At 39.9% G+C, this 22,552-nt stretch overlaps 2 protein-coding genes and 1 non-coding gene across 6 annotated transcripts; 1 reads left to right on the forward strand and 2 right to left on the reverse strand.

Annotated features, from left to right (window-relative positions):
- Positions 1 to 313: 313 nt before the first annotated feature.
- LOC115674895 (U6 spliceosomal RNA) lies at positions 314 to 416 on the reverse strand. The gene has a single exon (XR_004004987.1). It is a non-coding gene; the product is annotated as a U6 spliceosomal RNA (small nuclear RNA).
- Positions 417 to 652: 236 nt separating this feature from the next.
- On the forward strand, positions 653 to 6,586 carry LOC115674763 (uncharacterized). 4 transcript variants are annotated; one of them, XR_008814262.1, is made up of 10 exons: positions 653 to 823; positions 973 to 1,246; positions 1,690 to 1,882; positions 2,030 to 2,209; positions 2,660 to 2,740; positions 2,829 to 2,992; positions 4,176 to 4,312; positions 5,255 to 5,370; positions 5,474 to 5,553; positions 6,233 to 6,352. XR_008814262.1 is itself a non-coding variant. In XM_030597264.2 (9 exons), exons 2-9 carry the CDS (start codon positions 1,011 to 1,013, stop codon positions 6,479 to 6,481), a joined length of 1,356 nt encoding a protein of 451 aa, XP_030453124.2. In that variant the 5' UTR covers positions 654 to 823; positions 973 to 1,010; the 3' UTR covers positions 6,482 to 6,586. The 4 variants fall into 4 exon arrangements, 3 of the variants coding, with proteins under 3 accessions (XP_056158355.1, XP_030453124.2, XP_030453126.2); XM_030597264.2 differs by lacking the exon at positions 5,474 to 5,553 and having other exon boundaries at positions 654 to 823; positions 6,233 to 6,586; XM_056302380.1 differs by lacking the exons at positions 2,660 to 2,740; positions 5,474 to 5,553 and having other exon boundaries at positions 6,233 to 6,586.
- An 8,624-nt stretch (positions 6,587 to 15,210) lies between these two features.
- Positions 15,211 to 18,082, reverse strand: LOC130140984 (serine carboxypeptidase-like 45). Its single transcript, XM_056321512.1, has 10 exons — positions 17,809 to 18,082; positions 17,603 to 17,704; positions 17,271 to 17,366; positions 17,029 to 17,121; positions 16,856 to 16,923; positions 16,479 to 16,760; positions 16,270 to 16,394; positions 15,830 to 15,922; positions 15,612 to 15,729; positions 15,211 to 15,517 (listed from the first exon to the last, which is right to left on the reverse strand). Exons 1-10 carry the CDS (start codon positions 18,065 to 18,067, stop codon positions 15,320 to 15,322), a joined length of 1,434 nt encoding a protein of 477 aa, XP_056177487.1. The 5' UTR covers positions 18,068 to 18,082; the 3' UTR covers positions 15,211 to 15,319.
- Between the last annotated feature and the right edge of the window lie 4,470 nt (positions 18,083 to 22,552).

The raw sequence follows: 22,552 nt of genomic DNA on the forward strand, positions 1-22,552 counted from the left end.
AATTAGAGAGAGGAGTAAGAGAAAGAGAAGCCAAAATCAATCGTAAATTGAAAATCGATGCCCAACTAGATAAATAAGCGAAAATCACTCTTAAAAATGAGAATCAAAGCCAAATTAGAGAAAGAAGTAAGAGAAAGAGAAGCTAAAATCACTCTTAAAAATAAAAATCGAAGCCGAATCAGAGAAAGAAGTAGGAGAAAGAAAAGCCAAAATCAATCTTAAAAAAGAAAATCGAAGCCGAATAATTAAAAAAGAAAAGCCAAAATCAATCTTAAAAAAGAAAATCTTAGTCGAATTATTAAAAAAAATAAAAAAAAATTTGGACCATTTCTCGATTTGTGCGTGTCATCCTTGCGCAGGGGCCATGCTAATCTTCTCTGTATCGTTCCAATTTTATCGGATGTCTCCGAAGAGACAACGTCTCTGGCGCCTTCCTCCCAATAAAAACTGTTCGGTTTTTCCTGACGACGGCGATGTGGGACTTCTTATGGTTCCAAAGCCCACACTCGGCTTATTGGGCCGGGCCTTTCCTTGTCGCTCACGGCCCATATGAATTTTCTTAATCTTTCGAATCCATTTCTCTCTCTTACGTTATCATCACTCGCCATCTTACTCCTGCAACATCGTCGCTGACGTCCGACACTCTTCTTCTTCTTCTTCTTCTTCGCCTCCTCGGCGACATCATCGTCCTCGAATCACCCGAACTTCTCTCCGCTGTTTATGCTTCGGACGGATCGTCGGGACATGTCGTGTGGGGAATCTGATTCGCGCGCGTAGCATTTAGAGACGAGATTTCTTCCAGGAAGAAGCTTCCATCAATCAGGTCGGTGCGCCTCTGATGAACTCAAAAAGCTCGCGTCTTCACGCTCCATTTGATCATCGGATTCGGAGTCCCTAGTTTGATTTTCGTTCGGTGGTGCTAATCTGCTTCGATCGTTGATGAACTGCTGCTGGCTGCTCCGTTTGAATCAGGTCCCTCTCGTGGAGTTGGCCATTGTTGCTGCGATTCGATGCTGACGCAGAGGGCTTTGGATAAGATTCCGCGGCGTGGCGCGCTCTTCGGTCGCGAGGTTGTTTCGCTGAAGGGCAACATGAGAGGAGCTTCTGCGTTTGTCAGTGCATCGGGCACTCAAGGTGGTGTGCCGGAGAGGCTTTCTTCCGGCTCCCGCGCATCCATGGCTGATGAAGAAGGAGCTGACGATTGTTCTCCCGAGGGTAGCGTTCGCTATTCGCGGCACAGGAGCGAGTATGTGACCAGTAGACTTCGTCTAATTCGGAAGATTGTTTTATCTGTCTGAGATTGCTGCTTAATGATTTGGTTTTGCATAAAAAAGTTTACGATCACGTCAAGAAATCAAATTGCCTCTGAAATTTGTTTGTTTTGTTGATTTTTTTTGAACATCTGGTTTATTCTATTTCCGTGGAACTTTGTCTTTTAGACATTGGATAATTCTGGTTCTAGTTTGTTTTTTTGGGTTGGTGTGCAAATGGGTTGGCGGGTCGGCGTTTCTTTCTACTGTGACTGATTGTCGGCTGGATAAATGGTTAGTTTAAATGATAAAAAGATGGATCTGTCTGATTGATAAAGCATTAATTGCTGCCACTTTCTTACGTTGTTTTGGAGATCATCAGGCTAGTTTAATGAATCGATCATCTTCATGCTTATACGAGACACTTGCATTTCTGCAGTCAGGGATACTCAGTACCTTGGAGTCGGTACTCAAGCAATAGGTATCGGGATACATTATTCAATCAAACATGTGGAAGTTTGGGTTGGTATCTTAAGGCCACAAATAACGTCAATGTTTGTGATGCTCGGTGTTTCTCAACTCGTGATTATACCAGCCATTGTGTTGAGAAGAATACAAGGGAGGGCGGTAAGGTGCAATCGTGCAAAAAATTGTATCTTTTAGCTTTTTGATTTGTTGCCCCGGCATGTTATCTTTGTGTTTATATGATTTTGTTGACGCGTGTCCTGTTTGGTCTCCTTGTTATAATAAGTCATGACATCAATCTTTTCGTATTGCAGCTTTTAGGAAGCATTCCAAGGTATGTGAAGATCGTAGAAGTTGGTCCGAGGGATGGATTGCAAAATGAGAAGGACATTGTGCCTACTAAAGTAAAGGTTGAGTTGATAAAAATGCTAGTCTCTTCAGGTTTGCCTGTTGTTGAGGCCACGAGTTTTGTCTCACCAAAATGGGTGCCGCAGGTAGTCAACCTATCTCGTAGAAATCTGGAGCCCTTTTCTGTTATGAAGTTTCCTTATTAATAGTTGTTTTCAATCTCTTTCCCATGCAATGAATTTCCTCTGTCTGTGATATTTTTGTAAATTATCATCCTACTTTTAAATAATTGGATGAGAAAAATTATACATATCCTTCAGATAGAGAAATAATAAAATACATAACGTTTAGAAATAGTGAGGATGTGTGCTACATTGAGTGAAGGGTTGTCTTGTTCCATATTATCATATCCACTTTCTTAGTCTTGGTTGATGAGGTAGAGCGAGTTTAATCAAATTTTCTTGTTGTCCTGTTAGTTGGAATTTTTGTATTCCTTTAATGCTTAGCCTTTTCGCTAAATTTTACCATGTTTCATTAGTTAGACCATATTGCCAATATAAAGTGCTGCCATCATGAACTTTATTGCGACTGAACAGCTAGGAGATGCAAAGGATGTTATGGAAGCAATTCGAAATGTTGAAGGTGCTAGATTTCCTGTATTAACTCCTAATCTTAAAGTAAGTATAGTTGAGTATTTAGTAACAAAGTTTATGTCTCCAGCATATGGGATCATCTGGGATGATGAAAAATTTCACATTCTTTCAGGGATTTGAAGCTGCAGTTGCAGCAGGAGCCAAGGAAGTGGCTGTCTTTGCTTCCGCTTCAGAATCGTTTTCCAAGTCAAATATAAATTGCAGCATAGAGGAGAGTCTTAAACGTTACCATGATGTTTCTCTTGCAGCTGAGAAGGCCTCAGTTCCTATCCGCGGGTAGCTCTTTTGACTTAGACTACTAATATGCAAAGAAGAGAAGTCGTCTTATCATTCTGGTCCAAGTGAATATTGTCTATTAAAATGATCTCTTTTGGAAGTGAAAACCAGAGAGATAGGATGTCGATATGATTCAAGTATTTTGAGCCTACTGGAAGAAATTGAAGAGAGATCTGCTCTCATTCATGTTGGTTTTAGGAAACAATTGTTTTTTCAAGGACACAGTGCAATTGTTATGTAACTTAGGCACAAGTCTAGTCACATAAACAACACATCTTGTGGTGGCGTTGGGTATGTGAGAAAATTGTTGGAACTGCTTTTGATATTGTAGATGGAGACCAATGAATTTATGGATTTATAACAGTTAGATATTATAATTGAACTTCTCTACACAGTGTCATTGTTGGTCTTGATCTTGGCCCACACATAGGCATGGCTAGAAGTACTATTCTTCTCCTTGTCGACCATTTTGGTTGTACAGCATCTATGTTAGTGATCACACTTTGTAGTTACGTACAGTTATCTTATTTCTCTGCTTCAGACGGGATAAACTTTCTTTTCATGCTTGTGATATATATTGCGTCACAAAACAACCTTCTCATTTTGGGTAAATTAATTTCTCCTACGAGGGCAAGACAGAATTCTAAAGAACGATTCTGCTACCTATATAGGATAAAATGTGTTGGCTCAAGAGAATTACATGGCAAATAACACTTTGTAGCTACTTTTCAAAAATCACTCTGGACATGCTTGGATTGATGAGACTAAGTACCCGTTATCCTCATTCACAACATTGGTTGACTCTCAAAGACATGTAGAAGAGGGGGAATGGTAAAGTCATGAAAGATGGAGATTGTGTGTGAAGGAGAGAGTGAGTCAAGAAGGATAGGGTGAGGCCTCCAACAGTTTGTAAGAGTAATTTTGAGCGATCAACATACTAAATTCCACTACTGTGAACAGTGATTATCCTAACAGATATGAGGAGGATGCATACTGTTACTTGGTGTGCCAACTAATAATATGAGACGTAATTTATTAAAAGTAGGGAATACCTTGTCAAATTATGAGAATCGCAAACAATAATTCTTACTAGCAAACATACGGTCCAAGTTTTCCAATATACTGGTTTTGCTGTTTCTTCTTTTGCAAATAGGATGTGACTGATTTAATATTTCATCTTCAGATACATATCATGTGTTGTGGGGTGTCCAGTGGAAGGAAAGGTACCTCCAACGAAAGTCGCATATGTGGCAGAAAAGCTATATGATATGGGTTGCTCTGAAATATCTCTTGGAGATACAATCGGTGTCGGTACTCCTGGTAATACTTAATTTATCTGCTCTATTTTTGCTATAGAACTTTTGGAACATTCTAATATTCTAACTCGTGCGACACCTTTTATTGGCCATCATAGATGAGTTGTTATCATCTCTATTTTCTTTCAGTGGAACAAAAGATGAGCTTTCTTGTTTTTATATATTCTGTAGAACTGTCGATTAGCATTTTTGAATCTTTGTTTAGTAAGTAACATGTGAATGGAAAGAGAAGGGGCTGATCAGAGACATTTCATCCATCTAAATCTGTATTAAATTCGGAGGCTGAGATTGTCATGTCTGAATGATCAGGGAGCATCTCTATGACTCTGCTTATGCCCTAGTTCCAGCAATAGTGGGATCGCATTATTTCTCAAAATGAATGCACATTGTTACATATTTTCTGTCTGTGCGAAATGCTGCTGATGTCCGCATCCTTACTTTTAAGCCTTGTGAAAAGTCTGACATGTTGTGCCGGTAGTTTGGGCATATAATGTTAAGTGTCGATCGGAGTGTGGTTAAACCAACATGCAGCATTGGGGTTTTAGGAAAGTATTATTTTTTTTTTTTACTTGACTACCTGAGCCATTGGTTAGATATACCACTCTAGAATAGTGAGATTATAAATTTGTGCTGGGACCAATGGGTGAAGGGACAGTTAATATGGAGGATGGTTAGATTTAGAAAAAGGACCTGCTAGGTGACTAGAATGTTGAACTGCTATTAATGCGATATTTGTGAAATAATGGGGGAAAAGAAGATTTAGAAGGAAAGTTCTGTAAAATTCAAATTTTAGCGAGTAAGAAGAGGTGGGAAAATTTAAGATAAGGGGTATTTCTTTGCATTTTGTCCCCATGGGGTCCCTCCATGGAGGGCTTAAATTATTCTTATTCCTATGTTCTACTTACTTTGACCTCTTACTTAGTTTTGATCTTCTTTGACAATGTAGGTTCTGTGGTCCCAATGCTTGAAGCTGTTATGAATGTTGTCCCTGTTGATAAGCTAGCTGTTCATTTTCACGATACTTATGGACAGGCTCTTTCAAATATTTTAGTATCCTTACAAGTAAGCAACTTTTTTAATAAATTGAGTTCAGGACGTCTTCTTGCATTTTTTCAGAAACTTAGGAGGTTGAGTGTGATTTAACAAATGTCCGCATTCCTGTCAGTGAAATCATCAGCAAACCACTTTTTCTCCATTCAACTTCATAATAGCTTGGTGACTGATAGTTCGAACAAGTTGTGAAAGGTAGCATCTTTGAAAGCTGCTATAATGTCTTTCATTTTTCAAGTGAGGAAATTCAGTACTTTCGAGTGCAGTCGGCTAATTTTTTCTGCCTTGCCCGTGATAATTGTTCAATACCAAAACCGTGTTCAAGTTTATGAAACTTGATAGTAAGGTAAGCCAACATAAGAATGAAATAAATTTGCACTAACTTTTAGGATGAAATAGTTATGAATCAACAAAAAATTAAACAATTCAAGTCACTTGACTTCTTACTTGAGGGCATCTGTATGTGCTTACTATTTGAAATTCAAAAGTTTGTTTAAGGCAGGTAAAATTATGCAGTCAAGCTCAAATTTCTCCCTTTTCTCATCAGTGTGTGCCTGCAAAGGCATCATGTTTACATTTCACCATCTTTTGGAGCAATCACTTTTATGCATAGTTCAATATGGTGTTATGGTTCGGAGGTCCTCGTGTTTGATTCCTCATACTTGCATTTCTTATACTCTAATTTAGAGTTTAGATGTGATAGGTTTTAATATTCATTGTCCTATCAGTCTTTCTTGGAGGGAGAGTTTAAAATACACAAATTGTGCATCCAGTTTAATGGAAATACGTCATGTGTTTTTTTACTCCACTGTATTTCTTAGCTGTCGTTTCAGAAATAGGGATAGATTGATCATCTTTTTCCATTTATGCACAGATGGGTATTGCAACAGTAGATTCATCAGTCGCTGGCCTTGGGGGTTGTCCATACGCTAAAGGTGCATCTGGGAATGTTGCAACGGAGGATGTTGTTTACATGCTAAATGGACTTGGAGTGAAGACCAATGTGGACCTCAGGAAGGTCATGTTAGCTGGGGATTTCATCTGTAAGCATCTGGGACGTCCGTCACGTTCGAACACCGCAACTGCCCTTAGCACAAGCACAGCTCATGTGTCTAAGCTTTAAGGTACTTGAGAGAGCCATAACATTTCTTGCTTACTTTCAAGTTTTAAGCTGTGGTAACTGTACTGCGACACATAAAGCAGGGGCAAATTCCCCGTTTCATTTAAATTTCTACTTTGGCCTGGACTGTTTCCCCAAGACCTCTCTCTGTTGTATGATTTAACATACTCTGACTAGTCTGCTTTGAGCTTGAATTGGGGGGAGAGAGAGAGAGAGAGAGAGAGAGAGAGAGAGAGAGAGAGAGAGAGAGAGAGAGAGAGCTCCTGGAAAGTGCACATTTTGGTGCCTCAGATGTCCCACGAGACCCTTCGTAAGCAGCAAAAGGTGTTCTTGTGGAAAGGAGCGAGTATTGATGAGAATGTCGGATGGGTTGGTGGGTCGGAGAAGGGTTGGTGATCTGCAATATGAGACATAGACCGAAAACGAAGACTGCATTAAATACCTCTTTTAAAGCTCTGAGAACTTGTCCTTCAGAGGTGGTTGGCCCCGAGGCATTTGGACAGGGGACGCAAAAACCCATTGGTGAATGCAAGGATGCAGCAGCGGCGATAAAGGACTTCCGCTTTCTAGCCTAAAAGAACAATTTCCATAGAAAGTGTCCCTTGCAACCAATCCGGAAAACTTCACAGTTTCAAAGCAGTTATTAGGCATAACACAAGACGGTCAGTACATTGAGAACTATAAAACTTCCTCAATTAGTTGCTAAACAAGCGACTTGAGGCACTCTTTAACAAAATCCTCTTCATGCATGCCGTACGTATAGTCTTATCAATTAATTATTGATTGCGAATTGATAACCCGAAAGAAACGAGAAACGACGTTGCAGGTGGAGTTATGAGTTGTTCATAATACATTCTGGGGTCTCGTAAACTCTTGAAGGCAGTTCTCTTGTTTTTCTGGCAAAAGAGCTTTTGAAGGCTGTCGGGACCCAGTTTTTGAGGAAAGCCTCTTTCAAGTGTCCTGCCATTTGGTCTGTTTAATTGATTAATGGAGAATCCAGGTCTCCCAGGGCTTCTTGAAGTATTGTACCACATTATATTTAAATAATACGAACAAAAAGGAAAGAAAAGAAAAATTCTCTATACATGTTGGATCACACCAATTGAGGATTATCAAGAGCTAATTTTTCTAATCAAGTGGGAAAATTGGCTGTAAAAGATTGCTTTATGCAGGAGTTTAGGGGATGGTACCCAGTAATTTTCTCTCTCTCTCTCTCTCTCTCTTTTAAGGAGACTGTGAGACTATGTAAGATGAGAGTGTTACCCATTTCTTAACAAGTAAAGAAAGTGCTTTTCACACCATTAAGTGCAAACAAATTTCACGTCGAAGTCTACTTTTCATTTTCTGCATTACCTTCTAGGAGCCTTGTGGAGATATTGAGAGAGAGAGTTCTCAAGATTTGTTGTTATCTTGTTAAACATGGTCTTTTGGTAATCAAGTAGACTTGTTGCTCTTGTAATCTTCCGAGTAAGTTTTTGCACAAACGATAAAACGTAAATCTTACTGCGACTGTAGAGACGGTGTTCAAGTATCCTCTTCATAACAGTTATAGCTGCAAAAAGGAAGTGTCGCGACAGGTCATGGACCGGTCATGAGCTGAAAGATTGCTCCCCTGAAAGCACAAAACGGCGAAGGCCAACTCCGCGTTGGAATTTAATTTTTTTTTTGTCATTCATATCACTAATTCTTCTCACTCTCAGATTTTTGCTTTGCCTCTTGCAGAGCGCGAAAGTCGAACCCGCACCTATGATACTAGCATTCCCACCCCCCAATCCCTTTACCAGCAGGGCCACATGCCTACTGGCCGTTGGAATTTAATTTACACTGCATGCATGCATGGACGGTTTGGGCTATTGTCCGGGTTTCATTATAAATGAGACATGACACATGAAACCAGTCTGCTTGCTCACCTGCTGCCATAACCAGAGCTTGGAGTTTCAGTTCTAGTCCTCGCAACCGTCCAAGAACGCCATGTATTCACTGAAATGTATTTGGTGGCTACGTCTGCTTTCGCAGTGACCCAAATTTTTGCTCATGCATGGAAAGAGATATCTCAACGTAAGAGACCTGGGAATCAATTGGCGTTCACACGCAGGCAGGGACCAGAGTTTTCTCATACTGCATGATTGGTCGCTGTTCTCTCAGCTGGTGGAGATGGTTCGATCACATTCGCTTTTTTCATTGAGTTGCGTACAGTTCTTTCTTCGTCACGTGAACGTTATGTATCAAGCGTACAGCTTTGACTCCATTTCCTCGTTTTGGCAACATCTTGCAAACGTACCTTAAGCTCTTTTCTTTGGGGTTAAAACTCATGAGAAAAGGATTCCGTAAGTACCATAATTTTAGTGCGGCGCTCACTTGAGAGCTGTGACTTTTTTTTTTTCCTGATCATTCGAGTGTCATATAATTTTTTAATCGATTAGTCGAGTGCCATAACTTTTTAAAAATACTCATCACAAATGCCATGCCAAGTTGGATTTCCGATATCTGGGTGAATCTTTTTAAAAAAAGTCATAGCATTCAAGTGATCAATTAAAAGTCATAATACTCAAGTGAACGTTTTTTTTTTTATAGAAATTATGGCACTCAAGTGGTCAGAAAAAAAACGTCATGGCATTTAAGTGAGTGTCGTACGAAAGTTGTGACACTTCTGATGTCCTTATCCTCTCTTAAAGTTGATTCGATCGTCGTTTTGGGAATGGGTTGGTCGTGCACTTGGAATCAACTGTTTGAAACAAGTTGAGTGAACATTTTTCCTATGACTTGACTTACTTTAAAAAATCCCAACGTTCTTTAAAACAAATCTAAACTCGAGATTAGATCGAAGACGACATTGTCTGATTCCACTTGGTGTAAATCAAAAGATAGCTATGAGGAATGAGAATGCAGTACAGCAATGACACACGCTCTTGACCACTAAAGACCAAGGATAAAAGAACCTGATATAGCGCTTTTCTGCTTCATCAATGATGAATAACACACCACAACCACCACCCAACTCACCAGTGCAAAAGCACAGGCTGGTATTCGAAATCATCAACCCTCAAGCGATAGTGCGTGAGCCCGTGCGCGTGCCTATCCCTTCAAGTTATATTCGTCAAGTATACAAGCACTTTGTTCTCAGTATTACCCAACTGTTCCACAGAAGAAGACCACAATAAGTATTCATCGGTCGATTCCAATGTAACAAGTATACAGCTGAACTTTCTTGGTTGAGCCATCTGCGTTACATCTTAATCGGAAATTAGTCTTTCTGATCAGTTACGGTGCACACCATTCACTATGGCCTCAGAGCATCGACAAGTGATTTTTATAACATTGAAATGCACAAGAAAGGGAGGGGCCAAAAGAAAAGGAACATACAACAATTGCCAAAGCTTGCTTGCTTCATCTACGTACTGACCATCCGCATTAACCTAGCTATCTGTTGTGGAGAGGATTTGGACCTGTGTGGACTCTTCTTTCTTGAGCACGGAAGATTCTATCGCCATCATCTTCGCGTGCATGGCCTCCGACTTGAGATTCAACACCCTTCTTCTTCGTTGTCTGGGACACATTATTGACCGACCCGCTTTCAGATCTCTTCGGCCTTCCATGTCCGTGCGCATCGTGAACTGAAGAAGAGGAGGTCTCTGATGAGTGCAAGAGCAAGAGGAGGAGAAGAGACCAGCATGCCAATGCCAGCTTTCTTCTTCTTCTTCTACTACCACCAAGTTTCTTGGAGTTGGAGGAGACACAATCCATTTTTTTCAGGAAGACAATTTACTGGAAAGAGAGCTCTTTTATTTGTGTCTCTGGTCCTTTTGAGGAAGTGAATGTTGATAGTGGAAGAGAATGAGAGGGTGACATGTGACTTGGGGTCATTGAGTTGCTGTTGAGAGAGCTGTGTCTTTTTTTTTGGGGGTGATTTTGTTTGCTTTGGAAGCCTTGGAGTTTGGGGAAGGAGAGAAGAGGGTACATTCAATGTGGAGTGAGAGTCAACACGCATCGGACTTGCTGCTTATTAATTTAAGGAGAAGAAAAGTCAATAGAAAATGGGTCATACCAGTGGGTGTCTCCATGAGACTAGCTAACCTGTCTTTAGGACACTCGTTAAGCATATCAAGTAAGGAATAATTCAACCACCGAACTCTCGACCCAATGGCCAAGGATGGGATGTGAGAGATGAGAGGTTCAAATCGCTTAGGTTTCCCTTTTGCCTCACGAATTGATGCATATGTGGAGGTGCCGTTTCGATTCTACCTTCTAGTGTTGTCCATCTTACGGTGTCGAGTTCGTATCCTTTCTCACATATTCAGTTTTGACTTATTCGGTGATAGGAGTTGGGATCATCTCGACCCACCATGATGAGTGGTTTTGGCCGTAATCGTTATAAATAAGGACGGTATGAGCTACTCTAATATAAAAATTAACGGAAAACACATATAACATTGATTAAACATAACACGAGAAAATTAAAGCATCGAAAGCATCAGTTTTCTCTATTTAGTTAGTTAACAAGTGTATCTTAAGGACAATTTCTTAAATATTTTAAAAGATAGATGCTCATGAAAGTCTTATTTGTCTGACTCTGTTTGTGAGAGGGAGGAACTTTTTTAGGTAGATGTTCCTATCTGTGAAATGTGCACTACTCCTCCTAGTAAAGTAATGAATATTTCCACACGTAGGAAGACAAATTTTACCGTGCCTCCCCTGTTTTATAGAGATGCGCCCACCGTAACTGTACTGTTTAATCACAAGAGAAGCATGGAAAGCTGGATTCCACTTATATCAACCAGCAATTATATGTTGAACCCGCTTCTTGGTTGCAACATTTTCTTCAACAAAAAGAAGGAAACAAATGAGCCACATATGACCTATTTACTACGTCAATATGGGCCAGCGATTGTTAACACCGACGTGGTAGGCCAGTCGTTTAGGGATTGTGCTCTCTTCCACGGGAAGACGGGGTATATCACGTTGTGAGTGAATGCCGGGCCAGTTCATGCCTTCAATATATACTACCTCATGGGGAGAGACTTCTTGACTTCTGGCATTGCCGATTGGGTTGCGGTGACGAGATCGTATATCTACGAATAGACTGAGTAGCTATCATTCAAATCGAATATTTTGTAGTGGGTGCAGGGCCCTCATGAAAATACTCAAAAGAAGAAAGTGCGCTTATTGCCCCCTACCCACCTGATAGCTCATTAAGAAAAATGGTCTAATGATCATTGCAACCAAATTTAATCGTCTAAATTCATTGGCTCAAAGCCTTAAATTGCCATCCGAGAGAGCTGACGCAGTTCTCATAACCTATGATTACTGTGATGATATAGGATTGAAAAGACATGTATAAATATATCTACCATGGAATTTACGTATAGAAGCGAAAGGAATGTGATTAACATAATTTTTCAGACAATAACCTGCGTGTCTCTTGAGGATGAGAACAAATGAATATCACATCCCATTTCCTCTTCCCGACGACGTAGGAAAGAAAACAGTACACCATAGGAAACGCAAAGACAATTGAAGACCACACTCACGAGAGACACAGACGACCCTGGATGCATTCATATTAATATGTTATAAAAGTCTAGTGAAATTTGCAATCGGATCGCTCAATTTTAATTTCAATCATCTAGTAGGTTAGTTTTCATTTTTTTTCGAGTTTGATGCATTCGATAGGAGTACGGCTAATCTTTTGACCGAATATCGATGTGGCCAATAAGTGGTCATTTCTATAAACGTCGTAACGTTGCTACATGGCCGCCTGGCCGACACTTCAGTTAAAGACTCATGATTCCCCGCTCAAGGTGCATTGAATGAAAAAAAAAAGGACAGAGAAATTTTTTGTGTGATCATGATCGAAATTTAGCAACATCATTCCAAACTAATGTAGTTGAATAAAAAATAGAATTTACCAAAGTTTAATTACATCATTCCCACCTCAGACCAAAGGACGGATGGGTCGGGGGTATGTGAAGTTGAGAATGGAGTGAATAACATGCAGTGGGCCGCGGTCACTTTCGCATAAGAAATGATGATGTTTTCTAAGCACCAAATTATGTTATGGAAAAAGAAGAAAGGCACTAGATTATGCAGGAAAAAGAGGACTCCATGAAAGTCATGGACCCTTTTCATGATTTTCCAATATGGAAAAGTGAGACTCGGTAGATATTAGACTGTATGATATGTCCCATGGAGATAGGTCAGAGACAAGCAGAACGTGCCCACCAAGCTTTCGCAAATATCCTGTAATTTTTACGGTTCCTGAAAGGGAAAAGGACGCAAATGACGAATGAACTTTAATCTTACGTGTAATGTGAAGCCTTAATTTTTAATTTTTTCCGTAAATTATAACCTAATACGCAATATGGTCCCTGAATTTTTGATATGTTCAATATGGTCATTGGACTTTCGATTCATATTTATTTTAGTTTCTGAATTATATGAAAATATTCATTGTTACCTTTGAACTTGAATTAATGGAAGGACAACAGGGACTAAGTTGAACATGTACCAAAAATTCATGGACCACATCGAACAAATTAAAAGTTTAGGGATCACATTACATATTGGGTTACAGTTTAGAGACCACATTTAACAAATTCAAAGTTCATGGACCACGTTGCACATTGAGTTAAAGTTTATGGTTCATTTATATCATTATTCCTTCCTAGAACTATATAGGATTTATCCTTTTTGTTTGTGAAGTAGTGCTACTTCAAAGCGGGTGCGAGACTCTACGATTGCGTCTAGAGAATGTCGCACATAGTAGGCCGGCCTTCCCCAACCTTTTTGGTTTAGGGCCATGTATTGCTCTAACCCGGATTGGACGAAACTCCTTTCGAGCATACTTATAATTGGTGGATTACGAATACGGACATCACTCACGTTCAATTCGGTGCCGGGAGGGGGGGAAGTTTCTTGCGATCGTGGTTGAAGGAAAATATTACCCTCAGGTTTATGAAAAGCCCGGCGCGATGGGCATAATGTCAATGTGACGTCCTACAGGCAATGAAGAAGTGTGGAAATAGTAAGCAACTAAGCATATGCGGATTAACATTGATAACCCTTGTATCGAAACAGCAGTTGGGAGTCCGCAGTACACACATCACCTTGGGGGGATGCATGCTCGACAGGTTCAAAGGGTTGGTGTTGAGGAGGATCAGACGTCAGATCTCAATTTAGGGTTATCAAATCAGAACAATAAGGAAGTGGTCTGACCTGCCATAATTAGCCAAGCTGTCTCTTAATGATTTCGATCTCTCGATGATTAGTCTCCTATTATAGCAGCGACAAGAACTAATTATCTGGAGGAAGCTCAAGTGCCCTCCTTGCATCAATTCTCAAAAGGTGAGAAGTCACAATCTGCTCGGCTCCACATTGATCTCCTACAGGACTAATCAAGGAGATGCCCACAGTGTCGCTGTAGGAATCATTGGTATGTCGCAGATCATGTTATTCAAACCAAACAAGACAAGAAACACTACACAAGATGTAGCCCCTACTTTTAAGTCATACACTCCTTAAGAATTCGTTAATTGATCGCAATCCTAAATAACATAGATGCTTCAAACATGACTCAGTCCACTTAATTTAGTTTGAGGCCCCAGCTATATTGTCTTTGTTGTTTCTGCATTTTTTCTCTCTCCCTTTTTGGGGTTCTGAAGATTTTGTCATCTAGAATGAGTAAATTGCATTCCGTAGCCAGATTACCTCACCTTCCTATAGAAAATTCGAACTTAGTCACAGAAGCAGAGTCGGTATTCCGCACTTTTGACTGGACCTGTCTGTGGGTCTAAGCTCAGGCCGTCCAGGATGAGCAGGTCTGCTATGGCCTCTCATACTTAAGGCTCTGCCGGAGCTGGACCTATTTAAGGTTGGTCATGGGCATATGAGGACGTCATGAAGCTGAGATAGTTCCTGAAGAAACAGAGAACAGAGGTGTGGGTGATTATTTACACTAGTCTCTCCGCTCTCTATACTTTGGTCTGGGATATGCTGCCCAAGCCTTTTCTGGCACATGTTCCCGCGCATTGCACGTATGATCTGATCAATGTGATACCTAAAAGGCCATGGTTGGACCTCCGTAGATGTCATCTTCCCAAGCTACTCTCTCGCCAGACTGCAATGCACTCCAAATCGGTGTGCTACTTGCATCCAAGAGATCTCATGGCTTTGTTACCATATACCACAGATTAATATGATCCCAGCTCACACAGAGCCTATGGGTGTCATCATCTAATTTTAGGATACATTCACATAGCATACCATCGTTTCTTGCCCAATGTATGTCGAACTCCAGGTTTTGCAGTAGTTTCTCTGGTAAAAAAAAAAATCAAGCGGTTGACCTGTCTTATCCTCTGCAACTTATGAGCTTTCCTTCTATAGGTACGGGCCACAAATAGAAAAGAGGAGAATGATGTTCCTCTATGCCTTTAACTATAATTGGTGAAGTTTTTAAGATGATCAAATCAACAACGATGTTGAGAATACCCACTTATTCATAACCCATTTCTATCCGTCTGTCTATAATCTCATTAAAAGCTTCAGTGCTTGGAAACATTCACAGAACACCTGAATTTCAAACATTTTTACCTTGAAAACTGAAGAACTACGAAAAAGGATCATTATCCCCATGTCTTGATTTTAATTATTAATGAAACCGAAATTTCCTGAGAATACGCAAATTGCTATTTTTCTCTTACTCTCGGAATGATAGTATGTGATACAGAAAGCAGCACTGGGGAAGCAAACAGTGATTTTGGAAGAAGCCAAGAAATGCAAATCTGAAACATGGTGAATTTGATGTTCTCTGCTAATCAAATCAGATGAAGTCCAATTTTGGTAAACTTAGGACCACTTAATATTATTGTGGTTATTTTCCACAGCAGACTCCGACGAGAGCCCTTCTGGTAATGGTCTCCCTCCCAGAAATGAACTAAACAAGACCAGCGATCTCTCCGGCTGAGAAAATGGGGCTTCATGAGACGCCCCTCTGATTGTCGCATATGATAATATATCTCCATACACTTGTGTCCAACCAGCAACCTAAGAAAAATGAAGAAAAAGGGCTTTAGTCGTCAATCACCTATTAAAATCAATGGGAGGATTGACGTTCATGAAAGTTGATTGCTGAGCCGACCTGTCTTTCCTCGAACCAGACTCTATGAGGCACTGTTGTGTTCAGTCCCAATTGCTTTGCTAAGTTGTTCACTATAGTCCTTGTTCCGATTAACGGAATAGCAGCATCTTGATCCCCGCTGTTGACATTGCAAATGGAAAATCGAACCGACGTTGTTCCTTATACAATAGCCCCTGAAGTGATATACCAATTCCGAAGAATGCCATTTCTTTGTTTACCTGTAAACTAAAACGTGGATTCCTGACTTCACTAACTCCCCCAAAATCGAAACGGTGGGTATCTCCAGATTTTGCCTTTCATATTTGAGAACACTGTAGCACACAAGAACTGAGGGTAATAAGACAAAGAAGCATGACTTGAGATAAAGAATACAAGTCAAAGAACGAATGATTAAGGACTACTCAATTGAAAGTTCAGGAGAAACCACGTCATAAATGAATATTTAGATAGTCTAGAATCATAACTCGATTAATGTTAGGAAGAACCAATCATATAGTCCTGTTAAGTGTTAACGCAACAAGGTCCCGGAGAATCTTGTCCGGAAATTGGGAAATGTGGATCTAGTTTGACAAGAATCCCCAGATTAGTCACGATGCCAGCTATTCATGAACTTGGGCCTCACGAAGATGAAGGTCCAACGAGTTAAGTTGATCCTTACCCGCTGCAAATTGTCCATCTAGAGATTCCGACAAGCCGAGCATGTAGAGCCTCCTGCACTTCTTTCCTGTTCAAGTACTTGGTGGTTTCCTCTTGTACACATACATCTATCTTCTCTGTTTTTTGCTGGAAAAAGCATAACCCAAAAATTCGAAAGGTTGCAGAAGGGAAAAATAAACAAAGTACATCAGAATGGATAAAGTGGCTCACCAGCTTATTCAAAACCGCGGACTGTGAAGAAACTGTCGACAAACAAACATCAAGAGTGACATCGTACCCATCGATGAATGCGCTTATTTCACGCAATGCTTCGCTGAAGACACGAGAACAGACGGGGGTGAGGGTGCCGCTCTGTCTTTGTCTTATAATTTGGGAGAAATTGCATATTGTGTTGAAACTTCCGTAGGTTGCGTCTGATATCAATCCGTGAGACCATAAAAACTCTGCCCGTGAGTTGAAATCAGTGTTGAACTCGAGAAGCGGATTTCCTATCTGTAGCGAGCATAAGATTTGTTCATCCGAGTCAGTATCAATCTAATACATGTGACATGCTTATTTAAGTTCGCAGATTTTTCAGTCAAACTCACAGCAATTCCCTTCAGATTGAACAGCTTGGACTGCACGATGAGCTTTGCTAGTTGTGGAACATAGTGACCTGGTAAGAGTGAAAATAGATAGAAGTTAAATTCTGCATTCATGGTGCGTCCAATTCAGTCAACCACGCCTGTCGGTGTTCACAAAATTTTAATCATTAGTTCACCTGCATAGCTCTCTCCTGTGATGAATAAATCTCTGTCCTTGTATTCCGGGAATTTTTCAAACCAGTTGCAGAGGAATGCGAGATTGTCTCTTGCTGAAATGTGGAAGCATTGTTTAGCTGGTATTAGTATTAATTTCAGCTTCAGATTAGATCTGTAAATCATAGTTGCACTTTTATTTTGGTCGGGAATAGTCGCACTTTTATTTGCTAAAAAAATATGGTAATCTGCGAGGAAAAATAACCTGTCATCTTGTCATCGACGGAATTGTAATAAGAATTATTAACAGAGTAGGAGAAACCGACTCCTGCCGGGGATTCGAGATACAACATGTTTGCTTCTGCAAATAAATTGAAAAATGTGAGAATTAACCAATCACAGAATCTTCGCAGTCGGGACTACATTACAGCGAATGGGATCAATCTCATTTTAACCATTGCAAAGAACATATCTGATACATAGTCCGAGTCAGTTTCCTATCGACTTAAGTTTTTGCAACGAGAGACAACATGTTCATATTCGTTTAAGCTACTAAAAGTATATGCTTAATCCTTTATTTAGGGAATCTACGCTTACCTTTATTCCAGCTATAGTGATTTTTCAAGAGCACATCTTTACTGGGCTTGAAGGGTCCATGCTCACTGAAAGCACCAATTCCAACGGATGAACAACCAGGCCCTGCAAAGTGCAACCCCAACACACAAGCAAACTCCATTGCTTTTCAACCTGCTCCATTTCATTTCTCACCATCATTTACTCGAACTCAGTCCAGATGGTTTTACCTCCATTGAGCCAAAGCACGAGAGGCTTTGAATCCGGGTTGGCTTCGGCTTCGGTGAAGTAATAGAAGAGAGCTCTCTGTTGCTTCTCGTCCACGGTGATGTACCCTGCATACTGGCTGAAGCTAACCCTGGGCTGTCCCGGCAAGCTGACGATCTTGTCAGCATCTGAGATGGTGTTCAGTGTCGAGCTTGAGCAAATTCGGTTCAGTGTTACACAGAGTGTTGCTGCCATAAGCCATGGCACCAGTTGAGGATGCATCACGAGAGAGAGAGAGAGACGGAGAGAGAGTAAACAAAATGCCGGCAAAGCACAGAAGAGGAGAATATTTGGGTGGTCGAAACGCAAAGTTTGACCATTTTGCCGAATTCTGCCGTTTGGCTCTTCTGTTTCTCGCATCTTTGCTTTTTGGAAGACACATTTGTTGTTTTCTTCATTGACGGTGCTTACAAGAATAAATGTTGGGTTTTGATGTGGAAGAATGAAGTCTTTTATGTAACATGACATGATGTAGAGTGTAAAGTAGCGTCTCCTGCGAAAGGAAGTTACCTCGTGTTTGGTGAGGAAATAACTTATCTGCTTGAAATATTTTATTTTCTTTTTGAAGGAGTTTAAATGAGCGTTGTAGTAGGATTCAACTAGAATTACCACGTTTAGACTTAGAAAGGACGAGAATTTCGAAAGTTGTTCGAGATGCCCCGGTGACTCAAGCGTAATGGCCTGTATAAGTTTCAAGGGGAGACGGTGATCGATTTCGCCATGGGGACGTCGGATACATCTATTGAGAGTCTAAATAATTGAATGTGTATATGTGGCACATTGGCGAGAGAAGTCTAGAGGATCTGAGTGAAATGAATTTGATGTATGGTTATGTAACTAAGGAACTAGGTGTTCTGACTTAGGCAAACGATGGAAAGTGTAGTTCAATATGACTATTAAACAGACCACATATATTGCAAAATTGATTCACTCGGATGTTCACAAACTATCGCAATTTCCTTTGAGAAACAGTGCCGAATCTATACTTACAATTGTGACTGACTACTAAAAAAGGACCTAGGTCTTTGTATTGAGGCAGAAGTTTAATGCTATTCGCCAGAATCAGGCAATTGAGAGTTTTGATTGAAAAATAAATTAGTAAGACCACTAAGCATGTACAAACTAACAACAACATCGAGTTTTTCATAGAGGTGTTAAATGATTATGCATGAAGAAAGGTATAATGAGATACCATACTAGTGCTAGTGAATCATAGGTTGCAAAATTAATGAATAGAACACTGCTAGAGACTGCCCATAAAATGCCATCTAGTGCTGGCATGACTAAATTTCTGAATAATGGGCTTAATACATCGAGTTGCCTAGTGAATAAATCTCATTGATTGATGCATATTCTTCGGGTATGCACCAAGTGAGCGAGACTATTGGTTGTGGCGTCCCGAATCATATTCACATGTTCGCAAAGAATTTACATTTGACAAGCCTCTAATATTCTAGTGGGAGTGGTTTGTGATGGTGTTTATACATATTTGAACGGTTTTCGATTTAAGGTGGAATTGCAATGTGAAACTCTTAAGGTGGTGACCGCTTGAATGGTAATCAATATAGATGTTATTGTAGCAAGGTGAAGCTTATAGAGCCAACTGTTATTGTAGCTGCTAAGTTTGATAAGGTGCGTGTTTGGTCTCTTGACAAATATGGATACAATTGTGGTTTTGTTTTACTTGTGATTGAGGAGGTTATGTCTGCAGTTATTGTTGAGCAATTAAAGGTGCGGGTAGAGTTGGTATCATGATGAGGTACATGCTTATGGCACGGTTTGCATAGCTTACACTTGGAAGATGTCTATCGTGGTTGAGGAGCTCATGCAGGGCTATGGGAGAATTATGATGAAGTTCGGATTCCAGTGAATCGACTATGACTTGGCTCCAAAATTGAGCCAATGTGCAAATTATCGAGTATATGTCTCTAGTTTAAGTTCGTTAAGGAACCTAAACCAAATAGAAATTTCAAATCCAAAAAGAATTTGTGGTTTGACGCCCGAACTAGTAAGATTTTATGGAAATATTTTCCATGTTAGAGTTGGATTTCTAGTTTGAGTTGATTTCTGTCAGCTGAAAAGGGTTTATTTTTTGGATCCAAATATTATGTGTAAGAAGTGGGTTTTAGTTTTAGGACATTATAGCATAGGAGCTTTTTGGCCATAACAATCAATTGTGCGGCGTGCTTATGAATTTCAACTAGAAGAAATTGCAAGTGTTTTGAAGTCAATAAATCTTGTGGTAAGATTTTATGAATTCTTTTGTGAGATTGAGAAATTATTTCGCGAGCGATGAATCGTAAGGCTAAACACTGTGCGGGTTTTTGAGTGCTTGAGTGACTCGATTATGATGGTAATCTCTTTTGTATTGCAAGATCTATGGTGAAATCCTAAATAATGTTGATAAATCAGATTTCTAATTTATTTGCTTGTATTATCTTTTCTATTGTTTGGTCGCCTATCTTTCGCAACAACCGCCACAAATGGTTACGCCTATCTCAAGCACAACCCAGCCCAGCCCAAAGAATGTTGCGCTGCCCACCCAAGCAGGTTTGCTATGACCTCTCCTGGAGCTAAACCTATTTCCAAGGGAGGTCATAAAGCTGAGATAATTCCTGAAGAAACTGAGAACAGAGAGGTGTTAAGTGATTATTGACACAAATTTGTCTATTGGCTCTCTATACTTGAGACTTGGTCTGGGATATGCTGCCCGAGATTTTTCTGGCACATGTTCCCGTGCATTGCACTTATGATATGATCAATGTGATACCTAAAAGGCCATGGGCGGACCTCCATAAGTGTCAGCTTCTCCAGTTTCTTTCTCGCCGGACCGCAATGTACTTAATGTAATATTGTGATTTAGTGGTGGGACCCACTTAAAAAAAGAAGAAGAGAAAAGCATTGAAAAGTCAACAAAAGCTACAGTGGACTCTTAGCCGAGAACAGAAACAGAAAAGGGAAGAGGAAAAAGGAGAAAGAAGAAGAAGAAGAAAGAAGAGGAGGGTTTCATGTGGGCTTGTCGCGGGACTTCACCAAACTGATTCGACTTCGTGTCGCAACGCCCGGATTACGAGATCGTCGGCTCGTTTAGTTACGTGTTATTGGTTTCCGATATTCCCAGGTGAGTGGTGCTAATATCTCCTTTGGTTTTGTAAAATCCATGTACTGAGGTACATATACATATACATATACATATACATATATATACATATACATACATATACATATACATATACATATACATATACATATACATATACATATATATATATATATATATATATATATATATATATATATATATATATGAAAGTAATAAGAACACATTTGCTGTATAAAGATGGATCAAATGTTTATTACTTTTGGATTATGGTGGGATGGTTTGATAAACCTTTCGTGAAAGGTTATGCTTACTATTTTGTGCATTAGATTTATGATATAACTCTTGAGGGGTTATATGTGTTGGTTTGTGAAACCATTTGTGATATGGATTGGTAAAAAGGGCTAAGTGCTACACGATAATGTAATTTCGTGGGAGCCACCTTTAGAGCCTTGTAGTCAAGGGCTAAGTGCTACATGGCGACTCAAGTCGTGTGGGAGCCACCTCTAGGGCCTTGTACTATTAGTATATGTTGGTCAAGGACTAAGTGCTACACGATAACGTAAATTCGTAGGAGTCACTTCTAGGGTCTTGTAATATTAGTATACGTTGGTCAAGGACTAAGTGCTACATGATAACGTAAATTCGTGGGAGTTACCTCTAGAGCCTTGAGTTGAATATTGAGTATGGATCAGACGATTGACACGTGATTTGACGAGTTTGATTATTAAACTAGACCAGTAATACTGGTTTTTATATTATGGATGAATGGGTATTCATGTTATGGATATATTTATATTGAAGTGGTATATAACTCATTTTACTCTTGTAAGTTGTTATATTATGATTGGTATAAATGAATTATGTCCTTGTGTATCTGGAGGCTCGATATGTTTATAAGATATGTACTGCTCATTGAGCTGTGGTTGCTCATCCCTCTTTTTCCCAATCTTTTCAGATTCCTCGGCTAGTGGCCATTAGTACAAGAGCGCTATCACGGGGACTTTTGGGAGTTAGATTTTGGTTATGGTTTGTTGGGAGTTGTATGTAAGGTTGTTGATAGTTCGTTGGGTTGGTTGAGTTCTTGATGTACATGTTCTTTTGGTGGATTATAGAAACTCTGATGCTTTAACCAACCTGTTGGTTTATTTGATATATATGTGGCTTGAGATATTATGTTGATAAGAGGTTGTTGGTTATTTTTAAGGCTTCGTTCTTCGTGTGAAAGGACAGCCGTGTCATTCCTCTTTCTAGTTGTTTTTGGGGTATGATATTTTTTGGTATCAGAGCTTAAGTTGTGATCTATTTGGGTGTAGGATTTATGGGACGTTGTGAGATTGTGTGATAGTTTAGCATGTTATCTTCTAGGTGCTAAGGTTTTGTTTTGCTTTGGATTAAGGTGATCACACATTCCGACTCGGAGACACTTGTCTCGCTTCGTAAGAATAGTAAAGGCAAGCGAGTCGCTACTCTCGACACCAGAGATATGCCTCAAGGTTCTCGAGGCCCTGCTTCAAAAAGGAGACTGGAGGATCAATTTGAAAGGAGTCTCGACTCACAAGATGAAAGTGATGAGTTTCATGAGCCTACCATCTAAGGCGATTTAT

The sequence above is a fragment of the Syzygium oleosum genome, unplaced genomic scaffold, assembly GCF_021117445.2.
Source record: "Syzygium oleosum isolate NSW1041296 unplaced genomic scaffold, Sole_v2.1 Sole_v2.23, whole genome shotgun sequence".
In the NCBI taxonomy this organism is placed as follows: Eukaryota; Viridiplantae; Streptophyta; class Magnoliopsida; order Myrtales; family Myrtaceae; genus Syzygium; species Syzygium oleosum.

Bases quoted from the DNA above. Each gene is read 5' to 3' on its own strand.
- LOC115674763 (XM_030597264.2), top strand. From the start codon at position 1,011: ATGCTGACGCAGAGGGCTTTGGATAAGATTCCGCGGCGTGGCGCGCTC. The intron at 1,883-2,029 runs GTGCAATCGTGC...TTCGTATTGCAG, and splicing joins ATACAAGGGAGGGCGGTAAG to CTTTTAGGAAGCATTCCAAG. The intron at 2,741-2,828 runs GTAAGTATAGTT...ACATTCTTTCAG, and splicing joins TATTAACTCCTAATCTTAAA to GGATTTGAAGCTGCAGTTGC.
- LOC130140984 (XM_056321512.1), bottom strand. From the start codon at position 18,067: ATGCATCCTCAACTGGTGCCATGGCTTATGGCAGCAACACTCTGTGTA. The intron at 17,367-17,602 runs GTAAGCGTAGAT...ATTTATTTGCAG, and splicing joins TCACTATAGCTGGAATAAAG to AAGCAAACATGTTGTATCTC. The intron at 15,518-15,611 runs GTCGGCTCAGCA...CATTTTTCTTAG, and splicing joins TCTGGTTCGAGGAAAGACAG to GTTGCTGGTTGGACACAAGT.